Genomic DNA, 16,789 nt, shown 5'->3' on the forward strand with positions numbered 1-16,789 from the left:
CTAATGCACACCCACACCTGGCATCCTGGTAACACCACTGACTTGAATGTTGGTCATGAATGATCCGTGGCTTTAAAGGATTATAGACACCTAAATCAATTTTGATTAAGAGCTGGCAGGGAATGATCATTGGGGGGGAGGGGGGTTACGATCGGACGTGTCTCACCGTCAATTGCAACCAACAGTGTTTTCAAAAATCTCGATTGTTTTTCCAAATTGCTAAAATTCCAACTGTCCGTGAAATCAGCATTCAAACTACCACGCCCCCTTGTGCCCGCCTCCTCCTCTGGCGTCACACAAACGGCTATTTGCATGAAGTGCTTTTGGCCGCAGCTTCCACTGCTGCAGAAGAGCTGGGTGTCCGAGGGGAAAGCGAGGGAAGCGGAGGAGTGTTCTTGTGCGTTTTAATTTGAAGGATATAAGGTGTCTGCAGTCAATCGCAACGAAGGGATTAAAAAAAAAAAAAAAAAACCGACGAAACGCTACAATTGAATGTGAAAATGGAGCTTCCCGCCGCGGGAGAGCATGTCTTTGCGGTGGAGAGCATCGAGAAGAAGCGTAGCCGGAAGGTTAGTCACATGGAAATGAAGAGTTCCTCTTCGCTCCCGATTTTAACATGTTCTGGCGACGCGTGATGTTTTAAGACGACCCGAAGAGTGTTTTTTATCGCTGCTTATGCTGTTTATTTGTTCACTTACAGGGAAGGGTTGAGTACCTGGTCAAGTGGCGTGGATGGTCCCCAAAGTAAGTGACCCCTTAAACGTCAGCAATGATTAATGCAATTACCACGCATAATTGTGTGGGATCACGGGCGATCGCTTGTTTTCACGTTGATGGATGCTGTTTACAATGAATACAAAACACAATGTCCCCATTTATGACATGTCGCTGCACCTTAATTTGACATTCATTTGCAGGCCTTTCAAAGTTACTTTTACTTTAGTTATTTCTGGATTCATTCACGAGTCTGTGCCTCAGCACATTGTGTAATATAAGTTCTAACCTGCATCTTTAAATTAAGATTTTTAGTCATTTGGGTTTTGCTTAGACTGTTTTCAATTTGCCTTATTTGTCCATTGTCTTCAACAAGGTATAGTACCTGGGAACCCGAAGAGAACATTCTGGATCCAAGGCTGCTTGATGCCTTTGAAGACAGGTACATTTTGTTTTGTTTTAAGAGTTGGTCAAACCAGCCTTACAAGTGTCGAAGTCCTTATTCAGCGTGCATTAACAGGACAAAACATGTTTAAACTCACAGTTCCCTACTTTTCCTGTTTTCAATAAGATACTTCACAAGTGTCAATCGTCAACAGGTTTTAAGCAAGATTCTGTTGTTGTAGCATAAACTTTGTGGCTGTGCAAAATCCACAGAAATCCCATGCTGACGATAAACTGACCTCATCATGTGTCAGTTATTCAACACCATCATAAGGATTGGATTAGGATTAAAAGTGGTGTCATCAGTAGGTTAAAGTCAGGGGCACAAAGTGGAGCATCTACCGCCCTTTTGTCACATGATTGTGCTTTGCATGTCAGCGTCAGGTTAGCATGCTTGAGTGCTGCCTGCTGTCCTGCCATGCGGTCAGCACATGCACCTGCGACAGTTTCTGCAAAACATGGTTCACTCATACATTTACTTTATCACTTTTTTCCCCATCTTCATTCTTAAGATACTAAGAAACATTGGTGTTGCAATATGGCTGTTTTGCAAGCATTACAGTTTGTGGTAGTTCCACTGTAGTTTGGGGGCACTGAACAGGTCATGCTGATGCAATTTTGAAACTGCATAAGGAGGAGAGTTCAGACTAATATCTACTTAGTCTTGGAGGAAGATGGAGACTTTGTGCTATACATCTTGTCTTCATTTTCCAAACCTATTCGAATTGTACACAGTTTTGTTAAAACTTAGTGGATTCATAAACCGCATTATCTTTAAATGTTAAAATGTGAACAACTTCCTTGTGCATCGTTTTAGTGGAGGGCCTTCTGTGCTTCACTTATGGCTAACTGCTAAAAAGGTTTGTTCCATGACTGACTGGCCTCCTAAATGTGGAACTGAATATTTTAAATACATATTGTGTTAACCTGTCACTGGCCTTTTTTCAAAACCTGTGTGTTCTTTCACACACTGCAACCTTTCAGGCACAGGTCACACGTTAACATGGACATCACTCTCCGTCTGTTTTAGCAATTACCTCCCTCTCTCGCCCTCACTCTCTCGCTAAAGGAGAGATTTTATTGAAACTAATTGCATGTCTCTCCGGGGAGCCAAATTGTCCGAATGCCAGGCTATGAAAATACACTGAGTCGTCACTGTAATTAGATGTGAGGGAGGAGGATGGGGGAGGGGACTGACATCACTTCTGTCTGCAGTATTGAGTTACTTCTGTAGAGAGAAGAGTATAGCGAGGAGGGGGTCAGCAATGGCCTATACCTCAGTTCCTGATACAGTCACAAAAACAGTGCTTTCCTTAAGAGCCTGCTGTTTCTTTCTCCTACAGGGAACGTCAAGAGCAGCTAATGGGCTATCGTAAGAGAGGACCGAAACCCAAACACCTTCTGGTTCAGGTAAGAAAACAGTCTGTCGATGAAGAATCCTATTCATTAAAATGTGAAGACTAACAGATGAGCTCAGTTTGGCGAGTCACTTTCTGACAACCCACTAAAATGTAATTAGTCTCTTACTGCTTGGACGAACATGTTCTGTCCAATTTGCAACGCAGGATACCCACATTGTTTGACTTCAATGAGCTTCTTTGCCGCCAAATAGAAATTTACGTTCCTGTGAGTTACAAACCACATCCTTGTGGTTTCCAATATGAACTAAAATGGCGCTCACAGAGAGAGGCACTCAGACTTCCACTAAGACTAGATCATTACTACGAAAAGAACAACCCCAAAAAAAAGTTAAATGTTAAACTCTGGCAGAACTCCATCCTGTTAGGCAGTTAATGCAAAGTGTCTGTCAATTCCCACTTGCAGCAAGCTTTTTTTTATTAACCTCAGCTTTATCTGCTGACCCTGTAGGCTCTAATGCAAGCAGACTGTAACAGCCAAAAGTTTAAATAAATTACCTGCTTTGCTTGGCATGTTTATCCTGACTTGTTCCATGCTGAAGGTTTTGTGCGAATTGCTAATGTTGATGATGGAAAAATCTCTAATCGGCAAAGTTTGGGCTTTGTGTATGGTGGTAATACATTCATTCATTTTCCATGCCGTTAATAAAAAAATAAAAAATAAACGTACTAATTGCAATGGTTTCTTAACCGTACATCTGTAAAGTAACTCCGTAATTGTGATTAACATGTTTTGTGCATCCTCCAACTGTCCTAAAGTGCCAGGATTCCACTGGGAGCTCTGCTTCTTTTCCTCTCAGGAGGTGTCAGTGGTAACACATACCGAAGTCACTGACAGGTCACCAAGCATGCCGGTGGCATTCCTCTCAGCTGAGGTCACTGCTGCAGGAAGCACTTGAAACAAATGTCACCAGAGGTGCTTGTGAACAGCAGGGGGGCGCAACTGAATACAGACGCTGCCAATGACAGAAAGGAACTACTCTGTAGTGCAGAGAATACCTTGCTTGAACAGTCAACTCAACAGCCCTACCAGAACCATGTTCTGAATGGAAGAATCCGTTATAATTTTTCATTGACTGAACATTTATGAAACATTTTTCAGTGAATAAAGCAGCAGCAGCAGTAGTAGTTCTAAACATTCAAGTTCATCTAAAAAGGTGACAAATTTGTTCATGGTCCAAATTGCCATTGTTGTGTATTAGCGGAGGTTTACTACTTTTGCAAGTAAAATTTTGTGGTGGCGAGCTCTCCACTACTGATTTTTTCTGGTGTTATTCACAAATGCTCACATTTAATGACCGTTTTCTTCAACAGGTCCCTTCATTTGCCCGGAGATCCAGCATGCTTGCCGGCCTTCATGAGTCATCCCTCCAAGACAACAGCTGTCATGACAACAACTCCGTTCCAGTGCTGCATCCGCAAGGTCAGCAGTACCAGCTGAACAGCAAGAAGCACCATCAGTACCAGCCCATGAGCCGAGACAGTGAAACTGAACAGCACCCCAATGGCAATAAGTTCTACTATCAGCTCAACACCAAGAAGCACCACCACTACCAGCCAGGTCTGCCAGCACCCGAGCCTATGTTTGTGAAACCCAGAGAGGTCAGCGCTCCAGAGCTGCCCATCAAGGGCTACAATCTCCCCCCTGTGCTCCAGCAAAAGTGGTTCCGGGACAAGACATCTGGAGTCTTGACCAAAGTAAAGGACATCACAATGGAGCTGAAAAAGCTCCCAGCAGACCTCAGTGGTCACAAAGAACTAGAGAAAGTAAAGTCTAAAGACCATTCCCCAGCACAGCATAATGGCGTCAGTGGCAGTAAATTGAAAATTGTGAAAAACAAAAATAAAAACGGACGGATTGTTATTGTCATGAGCAAATACATGGAAAATGGAATGGAATCGGCAAAGGTTACGAATGGTGATTCCCAGCCTGCAGAGAAGTTTTCACAGGGAGCTGACAGCACGGAAAGGCACCTGGAGAAGATGGAGCTGGTCAAACATCTTGGCCTCGTTAATGGATTTGCAAAGAAACCCAAAGCCGTCTGCGAATTCACTAGAGATTGCACCAAAGAAAACCAACAGTCTGCCCAACCTAAGCTTGCTGTGAAGGAGCAGGATCAAAATGTTGAGGTCAGGGGTCAGTGTCTGCTTTCAGCAGATCACCCTTTACAATTGACAGCAAAGCCTAATTTGGCCTCTTTGCCTCTGGACACCTCAGTTCCCGCGTCCACTGACAAAAGGACGACCCGAGATGAATTTCAAGGATTAAAGCGACACCTTTCTGACACTGACAGCGAGGAGCATAGGAGTAAGAAGAGGTTTTTAAGCTCCCACCACACCAGCTCATCACCCACCCAAAATATTAGCACTGACCAAAATAGCCTCCAGGCTCCCTTTTCATTGCATTGTGACTGTGCTGATCAAGAGGAGCCTATAGACTTGAGCATGAGGCCTCAATTTTCTGCTTCTGCACTGAGCCAGCCGGAACTGCACACACAGGATGAAACACAGATGGACACACAAGTGAAAAACAAAACACACAGTCAGCTCCAGGCTGAAACACAAAACATTGAAAATGTGGACATGGCCGACACGTTCACTGTTGGTGAACAGGAAAAGGAAAAAGTGGAGCCGTTTCAGCCGTTCCTTGGGAATATAGTCATTACTGACATTACTACGAACTGCCTCACAGTCACCTTCAAGGAGTACGTTACGGTGTAACTGTATCAATGAGCATTTAATAGATTTGTATTTTAAGAGGCTTGAATGTAAAACAGGACTTTTTTTATATATATATAATTTTGTATAGTTCAGAAAGGAAAGCATTTGGATTCTTCCTGTCTTTATTTGGTTATTTCCTGCATGATGTCATCTGTTGTGACTTAATCACATGCAGTCAGTCATCTCAAACTTTGTTCAGAAATCAGAGAATGTTAGAGCTAACCGGAAATGCACTTACATATTTGTTCATTTGTTTTTTAATTGTGATTATACAGTCTACCTTCAAACACTTGTATAAAAAAATACTATAGGCTTTATGAAACTGTTTGAACAGAAGAAATTTATATTGAAACATGGTAAAATACACTGTATGTGTGCGCGTGTGTTAACATAAAATGTGACCAGATGAACATACATTTTTTTTTGGATACTTGTTTAAAAGTAATAAGGAAAGCACCTTTTAAGTGTCATTTGTATTTTGGAGAATAGTTTGCAACAGTAAACTTACAATGTTGCGTAGGTTTATATTTGTTCCTGCCTGTGTTGTCTGACATGCCTTGGACACACTAATAAGATGGTACATTCAATGCGGCCATTGATTTAATTTATGATTTGCAGCACTGCAGTGTTGATTCTTTATTAGAGTTACCTCACAATCTCCCGTTTATGATAGTTGAACTGTTGGTGCAACTGATAGGTACCACCTCCACACATCTTAAGCAGGTTTAGAATGAGCACATATAAGAATCCCTCATCGAATAATGACAACACAAAGGTACTTAAAGATTCTACCAGCATAACCTCCTGCCTCTCACTTCAAAAGGCACGTTTAGAAAGAAATGACTATTTCAACACACGACTCCAGAGAATGAGGCAGTTCCATGTTTTGTGCAAATGCTTCCTATACAGTTTTGCAATAATAAAATTATTTGCAAGTTAAATTGTCAGGTTGATTTTGTCTTGAATGTACACTGCCTTGCATGTTGTTTGTTTACATCAAACCTGCTCGCAGAGGTGAGTGGCTTCTTCTACACTGCATGTGATCCTAACAACAACTGGCTCCTCCTCCATATAAAATCCTAAGAAAGAGTATGTGCACGCAATGGAGCCTTTTTTTCTGGTGGATGATTATATTCTTTTAGTGCAGTATGACATCTATCACAGTATGCAGATGACACACAACTCTACATTTCATAGTCTCCCTGGGTAAATGCATTCATCAAATCAATGAATTGATGTGCCAGAATTTTCTCCAGCTAAATGTGGAGAAGACAGAAGTGATCATTTTTGGGCCAAAAAAGGAAAGGTCAAAGATAAGCATGCACCTTAGCACAATGTCAATTACAGCTACAAATCAAGTCAGAAATCTTTGCATAATCATTGACTCAGGCCTAAAATTTGATAGCCATCTAAAGTCCGTCACTAAATCTGCTTGTCACCACTTAAAAAATATAGAATTATGGGGCTTCTGACTCAACAAGACATGGAAAAATGTATGCATGCAATAATTTTCAATAGATTGGACTGTTGCAACGGTGTATTTACAGGTCTTGATTAAAGTCCTTGAAAATACGAGGAAATTGGATCATATTACACCGGTTTTGAAATCGTTACACTGGCTTCCAGTGAATCAAAGGATACACTATAAAATACTACTGCTCGTCTACAAAACACTTAATGGCCATGGACCAAAATACATGCTTGATTTGTTGGATCCCTATGAAACATCCCGACTACTAAGGTCGTGTGGAACCGGTCTCCTGTATGTTCCAAGAACAAGAACCAAGCAGGAGGGAGCATTTAGTTATTATGCTCCTCACCTCTGGAACAAATTACCTGAAGGTCTGAAGTGTGCTAAAACTGTTAGCTCCTTTAAATCAGGGTTAAAAATGCTCTTGTTTATCACAGCATATCCATAACTGTCTTCATATGTCAAACTTCAAGCCATTTGCTTTTTATTCCTTATTTCCATTTCTGATTTCAATTTAATGCGATTTTTATGTATGTTGTTTCAATTTCCTTTGTTTTAACGTTCTTTTGATTTAATGAGATTTTTATGACATTCATGTGATGTAAAGCACTTTGAATTGCCTTGTGTCGAATTGTGCTATATACAAATAAATTTGCCTTGCCTTTGTTATGTGTTCTGCAAAGCTGCAGCTGCTGTGAAGGCACTATTAACCTATTGGATGCCACTGACAGTGAACAAAACATTTGAACTGGGAGGGCTTGCAGCCAAACTGAAATGCTTATTTACTTGGTTATCTTGGCATGAGTAGATGATCGTTTTATTGCATTTGACGGTGATAGACGTCCAACTGTTTTGAACTGGGAGGGCTGACAGAAAGACTGGACGCCTATGAACGTCAATGGCAGTCAATGAGTTATCAAATCAGTTAAAAACTATTTACATATAGTAGTCACTTAATCATCCTCTATAATATGCATTATATATAATACTGTATAGTGGTATGAATATGTGGGGCGGGGGTATGCTGTGCATGGACAAAACGATTCAGGGATTTCCTCATCGTTTACTGCCCAACATGTTTACACTGCAATAACGACACTGAATAAAATTGCTGCATTAACGTGGAGAGTATATTTCCATAATTGTGGTGACAGTCGCTTCCCATTCCCTTCATTTCACTTCATTTCTGTTCAGCTCTATACGGAAAGCAAGCGCGCTTTTAGGAAAAGACGTGTAAAGCTACGTCAATAATATCATGTTGCCTAGCATTGTTCTTTTGGTAGGTGCGACTAGAGGTTTACAATGCAGTGTGTAAAATGAACCCGTTCCTGAGCTTAGGATGTGCACGCCCGCACAAGAGGAGAAAATGGCTGTCCTTTCTGCGCCATCCAGTCTCTCCTCTCGCGCTCTCTTCCGTGATGTCTGGAGAAGAAGAAAAAACGCTTCGCAGCAGCTGCGGCAGCTTCAGAATTCCTTGTTTTTGGAGGCGCAACAGCTGCGCATCCACGCAGAATTGGATACGCGGTCCGAAACGATCGGGCTTGATATAATATTTTAATGCTCAATTACAATGCGCAGAATATAACAATCCCGCAGAGGATTGAGGCGATTGTTCCCTTTGTTTCATTCTATGCCGTTTTGAAATGTTTTCATTCTGTAGGCAGTGTTTGTAACAATATATTGCATGAAACAGACAGTCTGTTCAATGAACAGATTTTTACGTCTGATAGAATTTCGATGAGCATTGTGAACAGAAAAACGATGCGTCACTTTAACATCACTTTTTAAATGAAGCTTCGGTGGGCCGAGTGTGCAAGCAAATTCGAGGAAAGTAGCTTTGCGGAATGTAAAATTTGTACATCTGACTGTACAACCTGCATCATTAAACTGCGTGCGTCGACGTGAATGTATACAATTTAATACTACAGACAAACAAAAACCGCCAGATTCCCTATTTTTTATTTATATATGTATGTATCACAATTGCACTCTATAGAAAATGATTGCACATTTTTAATATAGTTACACAGCACGTGATCTCTCCCGGATACAAGCCAACCAATAAATTGTGTTCAAATTGCAGCAACTCTTATTATTTAGACCAATCGCAAACAGGCATGAAGAAAATGTGCCCGCGCGTGAGTAAAAAATGCTGCTGTAATAAATTCATTTGATATAATACTGTCTCATATGCAGTGAAACTCTATTAATTGTGGAATTATATCAATCAATGAGCTGAAAATTTGGTCTGCCGAATCCACTGCCATGGTGAATTCGATGAACAATTTGATATTGTCTTTTTTCCCCTTTTTATTAAACTCAATCTGCATTTTAAAATATCCATTTATAAATAAGTCATAACATAAAATTTGTCGTATTTCGAAAGAAACAAAACAACGTTATTTGTGGACACGCGGTATTCCAATAGAATTAAATGAGGTCTACAAATTACGAATAATTGTTATTAGTGCGGTTGATTGGAAATGTTTCATCATTTTGCCCTCATATATGTGCGCCACTCCTTGTATCAAAAACAATCATTGCCTTTTAAAATAAATAGCCTTATATTCTTTTAATGACAAGCGCAACAGTGAATCAAATCATGATCTAATATTTTTTCCGTCTGTTAGGGCTACGGGAAGATCCAAATTATTTATAAAACACAGGATGAGGTGTAGCTTCCTTTGCGCTGCTGATTTATATTTTGAAATTATGTTCTCTGTCCTAATATGAAAGATACAGCTGTTAAGACGTTATTGAAATAATTTTGTTTTAATTTAGTTGCAGAATTATCAAATCCTTATAATAACGATTTGGTAGGACGATTATTATCGTTGTTGTTGTTATTATTACACTTTCCCCCCTTAAATTATTACCAATTATTAATAATTAGTTCCCTATGATTTAAACAATTTCAAACACCTTTAAATTGGGGGAAATGCATTATAATCTGTTTTTGCAACATAGGAATGGTTTCAATGCAAGAGTCGTTTTGGCCTGTATACGACGGGCTATTATTTATGTGTTTATTTTTTGCCGTTTTCATAAACTGCAATATTGTGCGCATTGGCAGTTCTCATTTAGATTTGGTGGAGCACACTTCACGACCCAAAAATTTCTTTCCGGGGGATTTTTGGCTGAGTAATCTCAGTACGACAGGTTAAAAAAAAAAATCCGAAAAGTTGTGTGAATGTTGTAAAATAACTGAGCTCTTCGTTTTGCGGGGGAAACCCCAACACAAGACCAGTCTATTAAAATGAGCTACAGTTTCCAAACAACCCACGTTTTGATGACACAATTGATGACAATATTTTGTGATCACTCAAATAAAAAATATGATCCTAGAAAAAAATAACACAGTGAGATTCTGTGAGAGTACCTCTGCTTCCTATTTGCAAACAGTAAAGCCAGAAACGGAAGGAAATGCTGTTATTTAGCCCAAACAAATGGACATTTACGATCAAATGCTGGATTGAATGAACGAAAATAGACGGCTCTGCTAATATATAGAAATTGTAAACATACTATTGTAAACAAAGAAGTAACAGTTAAATGTCTTTGATGCGCCACATCGTGCAATTTAACGTAATGAAGCGATCTTTTCAAGCTAAGCTCCTCCCCTCACTTAGCAACCCAAGCACGTAGCAACGACCTGGCCAATGGGCGTCGTCCTAGCGGGTCCACCGACTACGGTTCCCTAGCAACGCTATAAAAAATGCGCTGACGTCCATTCTCTGCTCAAGAGTATTATGGTCTGTCGGGAATTCAGAGTGGCAGCGACCAGAGGAGAAAAAAAAGACGCTAGCAGGCTAACGGTAGGTTGCACTGGAGTAAACATGGAGCTGTCTGCCGTCGGGGAGCGAGTGTTCGCAGCCGAGTCGATTATCAAACGCAGGATAAGGAAGGTACGCGATCCGTCTTCTCACTAAAGCGGAATAAAATGCTGTCCTGTAATAGTATTGTCGCGTTGCGAGCTAAAGTCACGCCTGTTGTGTTTGTGACGGCATGCAGGGTCGGCTCGAGTATCTGGTGAAATGGAAGGGCTGGTCTCCAAAGTAAGTCTCGCTATTCCCTTTTCGTGTGTGTTAATGGACGTTGTTAGCTTGCCGTGGCTAGCGTGATGAAAGCTCCGCGGGGGAAGCGGAGCACGCGGGGCTAACGCGACGATCGAACCCGGCCGAGCCCTTGCTTTCTTTGCTTCCTCAACCGCTCGAAACAGTCGTTTTTTAATGCGTGTGTTCCAGATACAGCACGTGGGAACCGGAAGAAAATATTCTGGATTCGCGTCTGTTTGCGGCATTTGAGGAGAGGTAGGTTCTGCATCACGTGTCGTCATGTGCACTTTGCTCGGTTGACACTTGAAAGTGGCGTCTCACTTCCGAATAGGGAGCGAGAACGGGAGCTATTTGGGCCCAAGAAGAGAGGTCCGAAACCTAAGACCTTTCTGCTCAAGGTAAGCGTTTGTCTTAATTTTGAAGTCATATTCTATTTAGAAGGCACTGCTTCCTAACGTACATGATTTTTTAAAAGTCAAAGATTGATTTTTGGAAGTCACTGCTATAAGGTACACATAACTAATACAAATATCAATAAAGAATAGCATGTTTTTAACTTATTTGCTGCCATTGACGTTGATAGACGTCCAATCCATTTGAGCAATCATTCGTCAGCGAACGATCGCTGCCAGTCCTCCAGTTCAAATGGACTGGACGCCTAAAGCCGTCAATTGCAGCCATTGTTCCCGAAATATTACTTTCATTATTTATTGTTTTTATGGCTACTATAGCCTGTATTGGACGTGTATTACCATCAATGGCAGCAAATATTCAAAATATCGTTTGAAAAAATATTTTTAAAGGCCTCAGAATAGAAAGATTTTTTGGCCATTTTGGGGGGGCCTCAAGTTTATCTCTGGCAGCATGCATGTGTCCTGACAAGAGTGTTGTTAAACAGGGTCAGTGGAAGTTCAGAGGTGAAGACAAGGTCTAGAAAGGAACTTGGTCCTGTAATTGTCCGTTTTATAGCAGTGTCACACGTTAATTACACGTTGGAATCTTGGCCTTTTAACACCCCTCTTTTCTTGGGCTTACTACACAGTAATAAATTGTCAAATGTCTTTTTTTTTTTTTTTAAGTATTAAACGTGACCGAAGTGATTCATTCAAGTCCTCAAAATTTCCAAATTTCCTAATAGGCCCAGGCAAAAGAAACCACCAAGTCTTATGAGTTTCGGAACGAGGCAGTGCGAGGGATGCAGATTCGCTACCCCACACCGGAGCCCGTTGTCACCCCGAGGGCCAGAGAAGGCCTGAGATCTGTTGTTCCCACCATTTTCCCACCAAGCACTATCAACCGAGGAGAAAGCATGCTCGTGGGCCCTTCAGATGAGGAACAAGTTTTCCCCGAAGTGCTTGAGCACGTCCCCAAAAAGAGAGGGCCCAAGCCCAAACTGCGTTTAAATGACGACGTGTGCGCAAACTCCGAGTTCGCGAGCCACAGCCCTCCAAAACTGCTGAAGGTGCAGAGTAATCGAGAGGGATTAATCAAAGTTGGGCATCACAGATACCAAGGCAACCACGGCCACAGCCATAAGCACCGCCATAGGCACCATCATCATTCACACGACCGGCCTATGACAGCAGAGGGATCTTACAAGCAGCTTTGCGCAGGGAGCGACCTGCATTTGCAGAGCAAGGACCCTCATAGGACTAAAAACGGCTCAGGCCTGCAGCCCAAACTTCTGGCAGCTCGCCCCACACAGCTCCTGCCCACGGAAAAGCCTTACTTTCTGGACAAGCAGTCCCCGAGCCGACTTGACGTGGACTTGGATGATGTGACGTGGCGGCCCTCACTGTGCAGCGTGGAGAAGGTTCTGGTGACCGATGTGACATCCAACTTCCTGACTGTCACAATCAAGGAGTGCAACACTTCTAAAGGCTTCTTTAAGGACAAGAGATGACTTAATTCGATCTTTCATTTTCTCTTTTGTTTTTAAAAAAAGGAGTAATTGTGTAAATATCAAGGAATGTTGTTGTTAATATGTATACATTATCTAGCAAGCATTGACGAAATTAAATCAAATTCCCCTCTCATTATACACTGGCTACATTTGTAAAATTTGTACATTTGACTTTCTCAAAATATAACTGCTAGAATTTATTTACCCACAACACACATCTCATGCTGGGAGATGATGAGATTCGTTTTTGTTTATAATAGAGCCGTTATTTGGGTTGGTTGTAATTTAAAATTATTTGACAAAGATTTCCGTTTGAGAGCTGTTTTGAAACTATAGCACTTTGTGTTTAAAAAAAGTATTATTTCGTTTGTGTTGCTGTCAAAGTCCAACTTTGTCCCAATTGTCCAGCATTTTCTAAAGGTTCCGCTAATTTGCGAGTGTGTACAGGCCCAACTGCAAGAAAGAGCAGCGAGTTTTGACTTGGGAAAATAACATTTGGCGTAAAATTATTTGTTTCAATAAATCAAATGTTTTCAATTGTTTAAAAATGCGTGTTTAAAAATGCTTCTTGTCCTTGTTTAGATGGCTTAATTAAAGGTCGTTTATTCGCAAATGCATGATGTAATCGCACTGACTTCATTTCTGTCTTTCCATTTGTTGATACTCTAAATGTATTTAGTTATGTGAATATTGGAAAAACAGCTCTATAATGGCAGAAGGCCACAAATGACTCCAATTTTAGACAGGCCTATTCTTCTTGGCTTCTTACTCAAGTACTATTGCGTTAATTTATGATCTCCTCAATAGTAATTTTCTTGCCCGAGGACACATTTCGGATGAAATAAATAAGCACACATTTAGTTGATTAAATACATTCCATGCTGATGCAACGCGGGCCGATCTTTGCAGCCTTTCATTTCAACAAGCGCATGCGCGTGCTTGCTGAAAGCTCGCACTCGCCTTCATAGCTACCGCTGTGAATTGCGCTTCTAAAATAATTGACATAAGTGACCACACACTACGACGTCAAATTTGAGTAAATATAGGGCAGGGGATAGGAGGGAGGCAACATTTTAACCACAATGAACGCAGCAAAATGTTACACATTTTGATACCAATTATTTAATCGTGATTGATATATTTTTTTAATTCAGTCATTCCACTTACATTTTACCACGATAAAATATATTTCAAGTCATACTATTCTAACAATTCAACATGCATGATAAGATAATTAAAACTCTTGACTATCGCTTTATTCAGGGGTCTGTTTGAGGAGGTCTTTCCATTTCTCGTCAGTTTAATTATGTTGACGCTGCCGATTTCTGTGGAGAGAAGAAAATTAAAACAATCAGCAATTCATATTGTTTTATATATATATTTAATATCGAATATTTTCACCACTTAGCGAAGCATTCCATCTTTGTGGTTCTTATACATTCTCAGAGAGCCAAATTGTACTTACTTTCAGGGAATTATTTCCAATTACAAGCTAAAATAAATAGAAAAACGACGACTTTCTTCGTTTGTTTGGCTTTGCTCCCTCGTTAAATTTCGATTTACTCGATATTTTTACCCTGAATGTTATATCTACATGTTTTCATATTATTTGGGTTACTACAGGGGTGCAATTTCGTTGTGACCTTTTGCTCATCATCAGACCGGGTATCCATAGTTCCTGTCACAGCGTGGGTAGCAGTGAGGGTTGAGCCAGTGTTCCAAGTTGGTCTCCTGTGCTCTCTGGTCCAGAGCCTGCATGTGAAGCATGTGCTCCTGGTGTGGAAAGAAGGTCATACACTTAAAGTGGTGTATGAAAGAGGGAAGCCAAGAAAAAATGGATGTGCAGCATGTATAAACTGTAAATGCAGAATACATGTTATAACAGTAATATGGAAACAACAACAAAATGGAAATAAGAACAAAGTATTAGTGAAACACGAGTAAGTGAACATTTGTTTTTATTTAAAAAAAAAAAAAAAATGCGCACAAAGAAACATGCCAATTACCTGAGCACCAAGGTAATATTATACCTGAGAAGTATTCCCCCCCCCCCCCCCCCCCCCCCATGATGTCTTAATAGTCAAGAAAAAAAATCATCTGATTGTCTTGGTTGAAAAACAAGTTAACCAAGCAAACAAACAAACAAACACAAAAATCGAATAAGCTAAAATAGAATCAAATATGTGCGTTTGTTTTTCCACACTTCAGGCACCCATGACTGACTGAAAAAAATCCCTCTAATTTAACCACAAATTAAGTAATTTGATTGACAAACTTTTGATTCTCTGAAAATAGTGCAGAATTCCTGACACATACCAGATCGAATGAGCGCTGCCATCTCATGGCTTGAATAATGCCGTTAATTGGTGTTTTTAATTATAAAACTGTTACTAACTACCACAACACATATACTCTGTGAATACTATACCTAAGCTGACAGTGCATGCAAATAATGCACTTCTGCACTACCTTAAGTTTTTTGGAGAGAAAAAGTTCAATATTGTGATCCTGTGTTCAATAGATAGATGTAAAGTATGTGTGCCCTTGCTCACCCTCATGGGCTCATCGGGATGGCCTGGTGTCCTTGGCCTCTCCTGTCTCTTGCTACGCAGGAGCTGCTTGGCAAGGCTTTCCTTGATGATGGGGTTGGCATCTAAAGAGAAGACACAAAATTGAATGGAAAAAAATATACATATCATACTGTAGTTCGTCGATTACCGACAATAGCAACCAGTAAGTTAATATAGTACTAGATTTATTTGTTTGTGCATTCATGGTGAGTGTGTTATTCATGTTGTGTTATATTAGTTCTCCTCCCCTGAAACCCTGTGTTGTATGTTCAAGGCCATGAAGAAAAATATTCCTACTATTGGTTGCTGCAAGCTGTGTTTGGTCTGCAAGGTGATTTGCAAGTCTCCTCAGCATCGGTCTCGAGGGAGCCTCTCTGTTTCTAGCTAACATAACACATCACTGACACTCCTTCCCCCATGCCCACCCCTCTTAGCACACACTCTCTCTAACCAGGCCTCTATTTGGAAGCTGGCTATTTGCTGAAAGGTAACAAAGTAGCTATTCATCCTCCTCACTCCCCAGGGACTCAGACCCGTGCAGCACCATCCGGGTGAACGCATTCGTTTTTTTTCTCGGTTGCTGTGAATATGAACGCAGCTCTGTGTCAACACATAGTCAGATTTGTGGCTTCTACTCTCAGCAACGTGGCAAAACGCTAACTACCTGTGAAGAAGGATATTTGCTTTTGGGAGAATAACAAACAGATCATGTTAGATATATGAATCAGTTATGCTTGCATTACTATGCTGTTATATGGTCAACAAAGACAACAGCGTCAATTTTTGGATTTAAACTAGCTGCAAAACAATTCATAATGATTCAAGTTGCACATCTGTTTCAAAAATCCTGTATGATGGAGGAAAATAACCTTATGTAATAATATAAAAACATGAATCACCATGCTTCGCTGACCTAAATGGAAAGAAATTCATATCACTAAAATGACAACTTTCAAATTATTTTTTTTGGTGGTTCCCTACCTGTGTAGATGGTGAAAAGAACCAGAAAAAGCAAGAACACCACCAGTTTCTTCATCTTCAAACCTTTTCAAGCTCTAACTTCTACTGCTGGAACGGTCTGCACTTGAATTCCAAAACTGGTGAAGGAGGGAAATATCCAGCTCCTCCTCTGCTGTGCCACCCACAAAACATATAATCAGCGATCATTTTACTGACTCACAATGTCATTCAGTTACTATGTTTTCAAAACAATTGTAATATTAATGGGACCCATATTTATAAATGGCACAGCACTGAATTATATCAAAAGACAATGGATGGGTTGTAAACAGAAGAGGCCACTGTGTAGCGTTTGTTGATTGGAGCTTCTTATCCACTAGATGGCAGTAGCGCAAACCAGCCATTGCTGCGGATTATGGAGGCGTGCAGCACAGCTGGTTTAACGCCATAGGACGGTTTCACTGAGTTGAAAGGGGTGAACGAGTATTATTAGACGGTTGCTGCGCCACTTCATCACAATAGCCATATTAGAC

General features: G+C 40.7%; 3 protein-coding genes across 3 annotated transcripts; 2 read left to right on the forward strand and 1 right to left on the reverse strand.

The window, feature by feature from the left end:
* The first annotated feature begins 301 nt into the window (after positions 1–301).
* LOC130920429 (E3 SUMO-protein ligase CBX4-like) lies at positions 302–6,353 on the forward strand. Its single transcript, XM_057843647.1, has 5 exons — positions 302–569; positions 701–744; positions 1,091–1,156; positions 2,502–2,568; positions 3,891–6,353. The coding sequence occupies exons 1-5, from the start codon at positions 501–503 to the stop codon at positions 5,295–5,297; spliced, it is 1,653 nt and encodes a 550-aa protein (XP_057699630.1). The 5' UTR covers positions 302–500; the 3' UTR covers positions 5,298–6,353.
* A 2,621-nt stretch (positions 6,354–8,974) lies between these two features.
* Positions 8,975–13,341, forward strand: cbx8b (chromobox homolog 8b). Its single transcript, XM_057843748.1, has 5 exons — positions 8,975–10,673; positions 10,780–10,823; positions 11,013–11,078; positions 11,155–11,221; positions 11,962–13,341. The coding sequence occupies exons 1-5, from the start codon at positions 10,518–10,520 to the stop codon at positions 12,724–12,726; spliced, it is 1,098 nt and encodes a 365-aa protein (XP_057699731.1). The 5' UTR covers positions 8,975–10,517; the 3' UTR covers positions 12,727–13,341.
* Positions 13,342–13,847: 506 nt separating this feature from the next.
* On the reverse strand, positions 13,848–16,434 carry c8h17orf67 (chromosome 8 C17orf67 homolog). Its single transcript, XM_057844494.1, has 4 exons — positions 16,278–16,434; positions 15,279–15,379; positions 14,370–14,499; positions 13,848–14,051 (listed from the first exon to the last, which is right to left on the reverse strand). Exons 1-3 carry the CDS (start codon positions 16,330–16,332, stop codon positions 14,383–14,385), a joined length of 273 nt encoding a protein of 90 aa, XP_057700477.1. The 5' UTR covers positions 16,333–16,434; the 3' UTR covers positions 13,848–14,051; positions 14,370–14,382.
* Between the last annotated feature and the right edge of the window lie 355 nt (positions 16,435–16,789).

This window comes from Corythoichthys intestinalis, chromosome 8 (assembly GCF_030265065.1).
Source record: "Corythoichthys intestinalis isolate RoL2023-P3 chromosome 8, ASM3026506v1, whole genome shotgun sequence".
Taxonomy (NCBI): Eukaryota; Metazoa; Chordata; class Actinopteri; order Syngnathiformes; family Syngnathidae; genus Corythoichthys; species Corythoichthys intestinalis.

What these genes read in the sequence shown, in the direction of transcription:
- c8h17orf67 (XM_057844494.1), bottom strand. Translation starts at nt 16,332, where the DNA reads ATGAAGAAACTGGTGGTGTTCTTGCTTTTTCTGGTTCTTTTCACCATC. An exon ending in TCTTTTCACCATCTACACAG is followed by an intron (nt 15,380 to 16,277) that starts GTAGGGAACCAC and finishes TCTTCTCTTTAG; the next exon opens with ATGCCAACCCCATCATCAAG. An exon ending in ATCCCGATGAGCCCATGAGG is followed by an intron (nt 14,500 to 15,278) that starts GTGAGCAAGGGC and finishes TTTCCACACCAG; the next exon opens with GAGCACATGCTTCACATGCA.
- LOC130920429 (XM_057843647.1), top strand. Translation starts at nt 501, where the DNA reads ATGGAGCTTCCCGCCGCGGGAGAGCATGTCTTTGCGGTGGAGAGCATC. An exon ending in AGAAGAAGCGTAGCCGGAAG is followed by an intron (nt 570 to 700) that starts GTTAGTCACATG and finishes GTTCACTTACAG; the next exon opens with GGAAGGGTTGAGTACCTGGT. An exon ending in TGGCGTGGATGGTCCCCAAA is followed by an intron (nt 745 to 1,090) that starts GTAAGTGACCCC and finishes GTCTTCAACAAG; the next exon opens with GTATAGTACCTGGGAACCCG.
- cbx8b (XM_057843748.1), top strand. Translation starts at nt 10,518, where the DNA reads ATGGTCTGTCGGGAATTCAGAGTGGCAGCGACCAGAGGAGAAAAAAAA. An exon ending in TCAAACGCAGGATAAGGAAG is followed by an intron (nt 10,674 to 10,779) that starts GTACGCGATCCG and finishes GACGGCATGCAG; the next exon opens with GGTCGGCTCGAGTATCTGGT. An exon ending in TTTGCGGCATTTGAGGAGAG is followed by an intron (nt 11,079 to 11,154) that starts GTAGGTTCTGCA and finishes ACTTCCGAATAG; the next exon opens with GGAGCGAGAACGGGAGCTAT.